Source organism: Centruroides sculpturatus, unplaced genomic scaffold, assembly GCF_000671375.1.
Source record: "Centruroides sculpturatus isolate CEXI.00-Female unplaced genomic scaffold, Cexi_2.0 scaffold730, whole genome shotgun sequence".
In the NCBI taxonomy this organism is placed as follows: domain Eukaryota; kingdom Metazoa; phylum Arthropoda; class Arachnida; order Scorpiones; family Buthidae; genus Centruroides; species Centruroides sculpturatus.
The window spans coordinates 276,447-288,342 of NW_019385577.1; the positions used below are offsets into that span (position 1 = coordinate 276,447).

An 11,896-nucleotide genomic window follows, 5' to 3' on the forward strand; every position below is an offset into this window, starting at 1 on the left:
GCTAACTATCGTCTGTACAGTATGTAAATTAGGTACCATAAGTCTAATACAGTACTGTAATTTTATACATTTCTTGTGAAAGAACATTTCTTATTCAACGGCGATTAAAATTACTTATATTAATGATGTCTACAAAGTTCAGCGAATTTTTCGCAGAAAAAGAAGTTATTAGAAATCGGTCGCAGTTTGCTGAGCTGTTCCGCCACGAAAACAAGCTTGAGCAATGGCGATGTCGAATGGTGCACACTCGGTAAGTAATCCTACAATTTTTTGTTTATAGCGTAGTTTATACGGATTATTCCCAAAAAAAATATACGTATTTTGTCGGATTAGTCTAGAATCGATTAATTTTATGGAAGAAAACCTTTCAATCAGCCGTAGTCCGTAAACTTCTCACGTGTCGGGCTGTGATTGGAAGGACTCGTAAGAAATCGGATTCCTAAAGAATGGAACGTATCTATGATCTTATAGGGGGGGGGGTCGACTGTAGTCTTTTCTTCCATGTTTTTTGAACATAATTGTAAAAAGCACCAGACAGTGGCTTCTGAACAAGCTTATCGAGTGAACATGGCCATCTGAAACCAAGTGTAAAGATTTCTAATTTCAGAATAAGTCTATCTTGATCATAAATTGGACAATGATAGATCATATGGTCGACGGTGTCTAGGTTTTCTGTAGAGCAAAAGCAAGAAGCAGCTTCTGCCCAGTTATACATCGTCAGGTAGCTTCTAAAATTACCATGTCAGTTAGTTGAGCAGTAGCAAACGTTAAATCTCTAAGTAGTGATGAGAACCTACATTCAACACTAGGAAAATATAATCTTGTTATTCTACCAGTTTTACTGCTCAACTACTTTTACTGATTCCACTTTTGCATAGCGTTGTCATAAATATAATTTTTAAAACTGCTACGTGAGAGAGGGATATGAGTGTAGTCCAAATGAGTGTCCTTTGCAGCTGACTTAGCCTCAAATCAGACTTTTTCACTTCTAAGTATGCCAGAATGGCCAGGAAAATATATAAAAGTTATCTTATTTACAAGATTTATAATATGGTGCTGGATATATGTGACTTTATTGTTATTGCAATTGGGATTTAATAGAGCTTTTAGGACAGACTGAGAATCACTTTAAATGTTGATAGACAATGTTTTGTTTGGTAGTGAAGTGGTCCACTGAACAGGTTGGTAGTCAGTATCTTCTTCAGCTTGATAGATGGAGGTATGTGGGAAGTATTTGTACCTTCTAACATATTTTGGGCAAAATATGTAAGTTTGGAGGAAGATACAGATACTTGAGCCAACATGAAGGGAGCTTTTAGACCTATCTGTGTAGATATTAATGTCTGCATGGTTATCCACGGAGGAAGCAGATGACACCAAATGTACCCTGGATATAACCTTGTTTACAGGATGATGATCACAGATAGTAGGGTAATTGCAATGTGGTAGCATACGAACAGCCGTAAATAGGAGTAGAGACTGTTGTTGAGTCTTGATGTTTGTAGTTCTGATGTAGTAGTTTAGAACTTTTTCTACAATACTAGTGGCAAAGGAAGAATCTCTGCTAGTATCAGAGGCATTAGTAGAAATGGTTATGCAGCACTTTAAAATTTGTGATGGCAAACTGTCTTTGAAGAGAGTAATTTACTTGCTACTGAATTTTTACTAGTTACATGACCCCAGCTAGAGGCCACGTAAAATAGCATTGGCTGTATTGCCCCATTTATAAAAAGTTTTACAAGCTTTATGATATAGTCCCAAGGTGCACCTAGCACATTTTAGCAGCATGTAGTTTATTTTATTGACCTTATGCAAGATGTAATTAATATGGAAATGAAATGTGGTTTCTATTCTCTCTTGTTTTATTTTGTATGAAGTTTCTGTTTACATGTGCACTAGCTCATCGATCTGTCAGTTTTTTGCGTCCTTTTGTGAAAATTAAAATTAATATAAAAATGAATATTATGACGTTGATTAATGATAATAATAATAAATAAAAGATTGTTAATAATTAAAAAATAAAGTTCTTAAAATAAATGGTTCATTCAAATTCATTAAATTTTTATATTTTAAAATTTGTTCACATAAAGTCTTTTATAAATAATATAGAGTAGAGCATCGATTATCCAACCCCTGATTAACCATCACATCGGTTAACCGACCGTTCTAGTCGGCAAATTTCAAATGTCTGCTAGTGATGTGGCATTACAATATTTGGCTATGTCTTGGCTACTTTAATATTATTTTTGTTAAATTTTTACGTGTTTTAGCTAGCATCAATGGCTCGACCATTGAAGAGAGGCCAGTATTTAAACGAGACTTAATTTTCTAATTATGAGTGGTTGTTTGTTTTGTGAGCAATAAAATAATTTAAAAATAATTTTTAACGATACAATAGTGACAATTATTATTTAAAAAAAAATTTGTTAGGCTAAACATCGATGAAAATTCAATGCAAAGTTGGTTAATAGCGATATACTAATAAACTAATTACATGGGATATACTAATATCCTAATATACTATACCTAATAATTTTTTTCCTTCTTTTCGGTTATCCAACCAACCTGAGTCCCCAATTGAGTCGGATAATCGATGCTCTACTGTAATTACTAATTAGTTAACTAATATGTACTATATTTTGGAGTTTTTAGGGTTTCATAAAAAAATTTTTTTGTTAAAATCTTTCTATAAAATCATGCCTAAATATTATGTAAGAATAGGGAAGGGAAGGGGATCAAAGAAAATATTACAGTTTCTTACACAAGGATGGGTGGGGGTCTAGAATGGCCAAAATCACCCTTACATAATTTATGGATAGCCCCTTACCAATGCAAAGAATCTTTTGGATATCTTGTGATCATCTGATGTGAAATACTTACATGTATAAGATTTTATCATAACACACTTCACACTTCATTCGGAAAGAATAAACAAAATTAACATTTTATTCTTACAAACAATTAAAACAAAATTTTAAAAACTTAAAGCTATATGTGTATAATAATATAACCTGTAGTAATGACTTTCGTGAATTTCATTGTATTGTATTAATGAAATATACAATGAAAATATAAATTTTATTGTCCAGTAGCATTACTATATTTACTGTAAAACATCACGATATTTCCATTGTTTCTCCTTCTGTATCTATACCTGAATAGAAGAAGAAGAAAAAAAAAAAAACAAAAAAACACAACTATATTAAAATATTCTTTTGCAGTTAATTCGTGTAATACTTTAAAAAATAATTACCCATCTCGTTGAACATAAATTCTTGTTGATATTCTTTAAGAAATTGTGTCGAGCGAGATTCATCCAAAAATAATGAATAGACTCTCTTAACATCCGATATGGCTACTTCTGTTGCCTACAAAATATAATTTTCAAAGTTATTTAATGGTTTATTATTTTATAGCAAAATATAATTGCAATAAACATATTTACTATTTTTTGTGTTGAGTGAATTCTGAATGTAAAAGTGATTACTATTATGTTTGTGGCTTCAAAACTATTGTAAACTGTTAAGTTAGATTGTTGGACATAATTGTTCTAAATCACACTTTGCATTGCTAGGATTAAGAAAAGTGAGAACAATGTAAAATTACAAGTAATTTTGTTTTATTTTTTACTAAAAATACAAATGTTAGCAGTTTTCTGATAGAATGCTTTAGTATTCAATTAAAATTCTGATTATCTTTTGATCTTGTTAAGCTGAATATTTACACACAGAGAATATATAGTTCAGAATTGTCCTTATTTATTTATAATAAAAATAATTTTTATAAATTTAATAATTGGGTAGGCAAATAAAAATGACTGAAAAATAATCAATTTTTAATATTTTTAACTTTTTATCCAAATACATTTTAAGTATCAAATTATTTTTTGTCTTTGATTTTTGGGAAAACTTATATAAGTGATTATTTCTGTAATATGGAACTGAATATTAAAATAATCAATATTTAATATAAAATGTATTTTTGGGAGCTAAGTATATTGTAGTAATTTAAACAAACACAATATGCTTAACAAAATTTACATTAAAACTGCTTTTTTTTTTATGATAAAAAATACAGGAAACTCTTAGTATTTGCAAGAGTTAAGTTCTTTGGAAATCTTGTGACTACCAAATTTGCAAATATCAAATAGAAAATTATGAGAATATTGAGTTGAGTTCCTATGGATGGAGCCAATGTGGCTGAGCTAATGCAAGTTGCTCTAGTAGTAATATTTAAGTTTTTGTGGATGATTCAATAAGCAAATGATAACAAGTAATGTTTATTTTATTTGTAAATTTAATCATATTAAAAGCATTAGTCTTACATTTTAAACTATTGTGGAGGACTTTAACTCAGTTTTTCAAAACTGTTTTATGTTGCTTTATGGACTTTTTTTTATTCATGTTCCTCAAGACTTTAGCATATGGGAGTCATGCTGCCTCAAAAGCTCATTTAAAACTGAAATTGTGCTTGGGAACAGGGTCTGATTCTTGCAACTCCTTGCACAAGTTATCAATAGTGCTGTAATTTTTAAAAGCTTGAAGTGTTCATTGGCAGCTTTAGTTTTTTCCCCATTTACTGTTATCCTCTTTGCTATCTTGCAAATTTTCCATAATCACAATGTCCATTCCTCATTTGTCAGTCAGGAATGTAGACAGATGTTCTCAACATCTGTCTACATTCCTGAAACTCATCACTGACTGCTTTGCCATCTTTTATATTATTATGATGTTGTGAATGTCATCTTCATTGTTGTTGTTGCAAGGAACTACTTATTTACTATGTATACTCTATTTACATAATTGTAACTTGAACTTTGTCATGTACAATACAGCAACAATATTGTCTGTCAAAATGTGGTGACTGGTTTGGTAGTACAGTAGTTACTGTAGTTTGCTTGGTTACATCAAAACTGTAAAGTGGAGATAAAGTATACTTTGTACATGTGCTATACTGTATTGGAAGTATTGTAAAAGCACGTTGCAAATATGCAAATGTTTTGTAAATGGCCTTACAGTTGGTCACAACTTTTCAATTACAAATAGGCAAAAGTACAATACTGAGTTATTTTTACATACAGTTGACTGCCATAACACCGTTGATTATTCTGTTTTATATGAATTCCATGTTGTACGAGTCACTTAGATTTTACAAATACATGAGCCGTTCACAGCCCGGCACATGTATTTGTAAAATCTAAGTGACTCATACAACATGGAATTCATATCAAACGGAATAATCAACAGTGTTATGGGGGGGTCGACTGTAATTAATTACATAACTACACTTTGAAAAATATATTCATATTATATTATATAAATAATGTAAATTATAATTATTTTCATTTTGTCAAATTTTTTTTATATTTTTCTTAAAACCGTGATAAAATGTTGAAATATCAGATTATATTCAAATAAATATAAAAACTTTTACAAATAAATAAAATTTACTTACTTTTCTTTTACGACAAACAAGATTGGCTGTTGTAATTAACTGAATTGCATAGCGAAGAGATGTTTCCATTCCAATTCTTGTAAGAACAGTAAGAGCATCATCACTCATTTCTACATCTTCTTCTTCACATCTTAAGATCAATTAAAATTAAAAATTAATATATAAAATAAACAAAGTATTAATTTAATCTAGTTAATACAAAGTACCTTATTTTAAGAATTTGTTTTATTTCCTTTTCTTCATAAGGTGAAGTTGATATAATAACAAGTCTGTCTAACAGATCGATGGGAAGTCCATGAGCACTCTGATAATTAGTACCACGAATTCTAGTTATGCCTCGATTAGTTGCCATAATTAAAACAGGAGCAAGGTCACTTTCCATGGCACGATTTAAAAACGAAAAACATTCTATGTCTAACATGTGTACTTCATCAATAAATAATACGCCTGGAACGATTTCTGCTTTTCCTTCTTCTCTCCATTCGGCTACTTTGGCATTTATTTGTTCTCTGACTTCTCCCTTAATTTCACCAGTATCACCTATAATGAAATGTTAAGGATCACAAACATTTTTTATTAAATATCAGATTTCTTTAATATTTATCTTTTTGTAAAATATTAATGGTTCCACAAGAAAATCATCAAAAATGCAAATATTTACAATAAAATTTGACTATTTAACCATTATTTTGGAATCATATACATATCAGATTGTGATCAATGATTTCCATATAAATAAAGCCAACAGTTAATGCATTTACATTAGAAATTTGAATATATTTAAATAGTTGTTGCCTTTTATTAATTATGCATATCATAAATTATCAACATTTTCCAAACATTTTCTTATCATTTAAAAATTGATAGTGCCAGAACACTAATGGCTGATATAAATTAATGCTGGATTAAAATGATATTTTAATAAGTTAAAAAAGATCTTTTGTGATTTTTTAAACAGTTAAAAGAAATTTTATAGGATATTTTGAGAATCATCATATTAATTTTAGAATCTATTTAAAAACTCAACAGTTCTTTATAACTTTTTTGGTTTTATTAGTTAATAAAAGCTAGTAAGAGTTATACCAATTTGTAAATTTCAAATAATTGTAAAAAAAAATCCATTTAAGAAACTATATCAAATGTCTTATTTGCTTTAATTCATGAAGCTTTAATGAATTAAGACGGATAAGGTTTACTTTAATTCTTATATGAGAATTGGAATTTTATTACTTAATTAGCAAGATAAATATATCTAGTTTTTTTTTTCATTTTGCTTACAAAAAAAGGAAGACAAAGCTGTCACTTTTGTGATGAAAGGAGAAATTAACTTCCTTTCCCAGGACCTTATCTCTAAACTGAACTAACCATCTGGATATCTACTCCCCTGTACATCCCATTTATAAACAAAAATCCTTTAACACTATTGGTCAAAAATTACGATAAAAAGAGTGATTTCCCGCCATTCAGAGCAGTCCATAGAAATCCGACATTGCCATATTAGACAGGCAGTCCTCCATACTTCAAAGAGGCCATAAACAACAGGCTATTCATGATAGTTTCAAATGTGTCATATCAGTAAGAGTTCCCTCACTCACATTCTCCTCCTCGAACCTTGTCCAAGAACACACCACACTTCACTCAACAAGAAGACCGACATCGAGACCTTCAATCAAGGTAGTATGTCTAAGTTGTTGTAAGCTCTCTTTCTCACACAATTAGATAAGGAACTACAACTCCTAGACAAAAAATTTGAACTTTCTAAACTAAAGTTAGATGAGTATTCTGTGTACATTTTCTTATGAATAACAGAGAGTACAAAACTTTTTTTTTGACACTACATAAGCAATGTATATATATATATATATATTATGGAAAAAAAGGATTTTCTAAAGCGATTTCTAATGACTTTTTTGTTGTTGTCTGCATGAGAAAAAGCGCTAATTAACGTTGACTTGCATTAATAACGACTCAATGACGTCCATTCCCCCTTTTTAATCATTTCTCAATAATTTATAGTGTCTCGAGACTTCATGCTCCTGCNAACAACTGCACACCGGAGTTTACTAAACAACACGTACCTCAGAAACCTTTAACCGATGCAAACTAAAATTTAACAATACAAATGTTTTCAGACCCCTCCTGGGTCCTTCTTCAGGTAAAGAATTATTTGAAACAATATTAAATACGAAAAAACAGTCGTTTGGAACAATTTTTAAATAGGAAAGATAGAATGGAATCACATGCTCAATAGTTCCGAACGTAAAAGTTTCTACATCATATCGAAAGTCATTTAAAATATTTTCCCTTTTTATCCAAATATTGTTCAAAGATCCTTGATGTAAAGCAAAAAACATATCACATAAACACTGACTACCCCTTTACTCTCCTTCCTTTAGGTTTATGATTCACTTAATCTTCTTGCTGTATTAGGGCCTGCCAAGCCAAAGAAACAGAGACCTCATCTCGGAATTAATAGGTGACGAAGTGCTGTATACCCTGTATATCTCTATCTGCTCCAACCATTTGAGATGGTCTAAATATGAGGAGGTGATAATTAACTTAGCATTTGAAAAGTCTGCTATGATCTCTGGATCAGATGTGTAAGTGGATAAGGAAGTGGAACATTTATTATGTTGAATATCACACATGTGTTTCTTCAATCTGATCCCAATGGCACATTTCATTGAGCCTATGTATATTAAGTCCTTGTCAAAACGGTGGTCCCTAAGTGGTACCCTATATACGCCCAGCAGTCTTTCCTCCTTAGACTTGTCCTTTCCATTACATAGAATATCAAACAGAGATGGGCATCTTCTGTAGGCTATGGAGACACCCTGTTGCCATGCGATTCTACTATATAATGATTTCAATAGTGGGTTGTAGGAAACCGACACCCTCATCTGGTTGCCATTTCTTGAATTAACTCTTTTAGAAGGAGCCATCATTCCACTGAACCTTTGCGACATTTTTTGTATGATGTTGTGGTAGCCATGGTGTTTGGCCACTTACCATAGGTTATTGTTTTTTCATATTTAATATCGTTTTAAACGATTCTTTACCTGAAAAAGGACCCAGGATGGGTCTGAAAACGTTTGTATTGTTAAATTTTAGTTTGCATCGGTTAAAGGTTTCTGAGGTACGTGTTGTTTAAATAGAACAACAGTTTGACCGTGACAAAAAATTAGAATATTAAAAAAAACAACCAAACAAACAGCCATAAAAAAACTAAATTGTAATGCAAATTTCCATATTGCTGGGCAGCACAACATGACAGTACAACATGGGGCATAAGCATGACATCAGTGACAGATCTAAAGATATCATAGCCTTGTACATAGTAGGAAGAATTTTTTTGAATTATATAAAATGCTCACAGTGAACAGTCTATAGAGTACTGAAATAACAAAACCGTTACAATCTTTGTGATTACTCAGGATTTATTTCTTCATAATTTGAAGTTTGGACTATTTACAAAAAGTCAAAATTAACTTTTGAATCCATCTTTATCCTTATTACACTACCATAGAAGTAACAGTCACAAAAAATTTTCTGCTTTGAAGAATATGGTAGTGTAATAAGGATAAAGATGGATTCAAAAGCTAATTTTGACTTTTTGTAAATAGTCCAAACTTCAAATTATAACAAAACCGTGTTCAAGTTTTAACTAATAAATGCCAGAAATGTGGACGTAAATGAGCAATGACTGCAAGAGATGAGAGAAACTTGAGAAGGATTGTCGCATGAAACCGCTTTAAGAGCATTAAACATTTGCATGCACAATGCAGAACAACTGGAGTGAACGTTTGTAACTGAACCACATGCCAAAGGTTGCACGACTTGCACTTCAACTTCCATGTTCCCAAGAAGAAACCACCTCTAATGAAAAAAGGACGACAAGCAAGTTTTAGATGGTGCAGAGAGGGGCTCATGTGGAAGAAGCAGGGCTATGGAGTTGCATAAAAATCTACCGACTCCAACTCCGACTTTTCCTTACCACCCGACTCCGACTAAAACACCAAAACTCCACGACTCCGACTCCACAGCCCTGGGAAGAAGACAACTGGAATAACGTTCTCTTCAGTGACGAATTCCTGTTTTGTCTCTCCTGTGGTGACCAAGGCCCATGCGTATGGAGAACAACCAAAGAGGCCTTTGAAAAAAACTGTGTGAAGAGATCCTTGAAGTTTGCATTCTTTGTCATGATATGGAGATGCATGAGTGTAACGGTGTAAGACAACTGTGCATTCTTTTGGAACATGTCAATGCACAGACATATCAAGACATCTTAGAGACATTTATGATACAATCAACAGAGGATTTAGTTCAGGAAACATTTCTATATAAACAAGACTGGTATCCTCTCATACTGTGGAGTCAACGATACCTCGGTTACAAGAACGATAGATTGCAATCCTGCATTAGCCAAGCAATTCCCCAGACTTAAACTCATTGAAAATTTGTGGGGAGTTATCAAATGACGACTTAATGAATGGTGTCCAAATTCTAAAGAGGAACTAGTGACGTGTATTCGACACATTTGGAACTGCATCACTAAAAACGAATGTGAAGCATTAATGCGCACCACATCCGACAAATTGCAAGCAGTAATTACGGCAAACGGCAACGCCACAAGCTAAGATTATTTTTTAGTATTTCCTATATTTAACTCACATTTAGCTAATATTCTAATTTTTTGTCACAATCAAACTGTTATTCTATTTTTTGGTCATTTCATTTCCATTTGTAACAAAAAAACATTTGAGTTAATTTGTCTGATTAATGGATATATCAAATATACATAGACATTGTTTATGTAGTGTCGAAAATAATTTTTGTACTCTGTGTTGTTCATGAGAAAATTTACACTAAACTTTCAGTTAGGTGAATATTCTAATTTTTTGTCTAGGAGTTGCAGTATCTCTTTATGTATCAATTAATTTTATTTTTGTTCTCATTAAATTTTGTTTTGATGCTTTAAATGGTGTCGTTCTTGAGCTGAACTCTACACCAAAGTCTTATCACGAATCTACGATCCTTCCCTCTCAGAAAAGTATATAATTTTATTCATTAGTGTGCCTAATGCTCTAATTAGGCTGGTGTCAGGAAAAACCAACAGGTAGATTGAACGAACTACCTGTCACTCAAATCAAATACTAAAAACCCATCCTAGTGATCCTGCAGACGGATCTATTCGATCTGAGATCAAACAAGGGTGAAAAATGAAGCTTTCTTCACCCTGACTTCCCACACTTATATATTTTCAAAAATTCCGTTTCTAAAGTATAAGGAAATCTTACTCATTATAATAAAAATCATTACAGTTCTATCATATTTTATTTTACATTATTTACTCTTCAAACATCATAAAAATTTGTAACATCTATTAATAATTTATTTTCTAATTTTGTCTTTAACTTTAGCATTCTGTAATAAATATAAATGAAGATCTCTCCACTTGACAGTAACTGACACCTGAAGTTCTAGTGAAGGTTTCCTGTATGTTATACAGGAAAACCTTCACTAGAAACCTATTTCCCATTATTTTAAATGGAAAAATTATAATGCATTACAATAATGCAAAATAATGTTTTCAGAAATGCATAATAATGCATTTCTGAAAACATAGCTACATAATACACCACCTATGTGAAAGTTACAAACTATTATATTAAGCATTTTATATCCAAATATATCATTTTCTGATCATCAAACAGTTAATTTGAATATAGTAACATGTAGGTACAATTTGCATACTTTACTGCATATATATATAACATGTATATATATATATATATAATTATTATATAATTTCAAATAATTTAGAGCTGAAAAATGAAGAAAATAACAATTTTATAGCATATTTTTATGTTATGACCTTAATGGAACAGCAGCAAAAAAAGGTATGAAAAATCAATCAATATAAGAACTACTACCCAAGCTTACAAGACATTTATACAAGAGGTTTAACAATCAATAATTTACAAGTTCTCCTATAAACTTACAATGGAAAGGAGTTTTGCAGCAAAATTTATGGACACTGACAAGGGAACTGTCGGAGTGGCATCTAATAAATTTTAATAAAATTTAGTTAATAGTTACGTTAAAAGTATACAAACTCTATATTAAATTTGTAGTATTCACTAAAAGAGTTAATCAGAGTTATTAGCAATCAAATGTCGTACTATTTTATATGCGGATTTTTAAAAGTGAAAGGGTCGCGGAGGAAGACGGCGATATTACATTTAGAATAAATTCTGGAATTTTCGAAAATGGGAGAAGAATTAATAACATTTAGTTAATAATTATGTTAAAAGCATGCAATCTCTATATTAAATCTGTAGTACTTACTAAAAGTATTAATCAGGATTAATAACTATTAAATGTCGTACTATTTTATAGTAGTTTAATACGAATATGCAGATTTTTAGTAGTGAAAGGGTCG

The 11,896-nt window shown here is 31.2% G+C and overlaps 1 protein-coding gene across 1 annotated transcript in view; it reads right to left on the reverse strand.

Moving 5' to 3' along the window:
* Nucleotides 1-3,081: 3,081 nt before the first annotated feature.
* LOC111640283 (ruvB-like 2) overlaps nt 3,082-11,896 on the reverse strand; it is a 57,007-nt gene continuing 48,192 nt past the window's right edge. Inside the window, exons 9-12 of the mRNA XM_023386287.1 lie at nt 5,661-5,994; nt 5,455-5,584; nt 3,254-3,368; nt 3,082-3,154 (exon numbers count right to left, since the gene is read on the reverse strand). Of these exons, the coding sequence (XP_023242055.1) occupies nt 3,117-3,154; nt 3,254-3,368; nt 5,455-5,584; nt 5,661-5,994 (617 nt within the window). The 3' untranslated portion in view covers nt 3,082-3,116. The remainder of the gene's footprint in view (nt 3,155-3,253; nt 3,369-5,454; nt 5,585-5,660; nt 5,995-11,896) is intronic.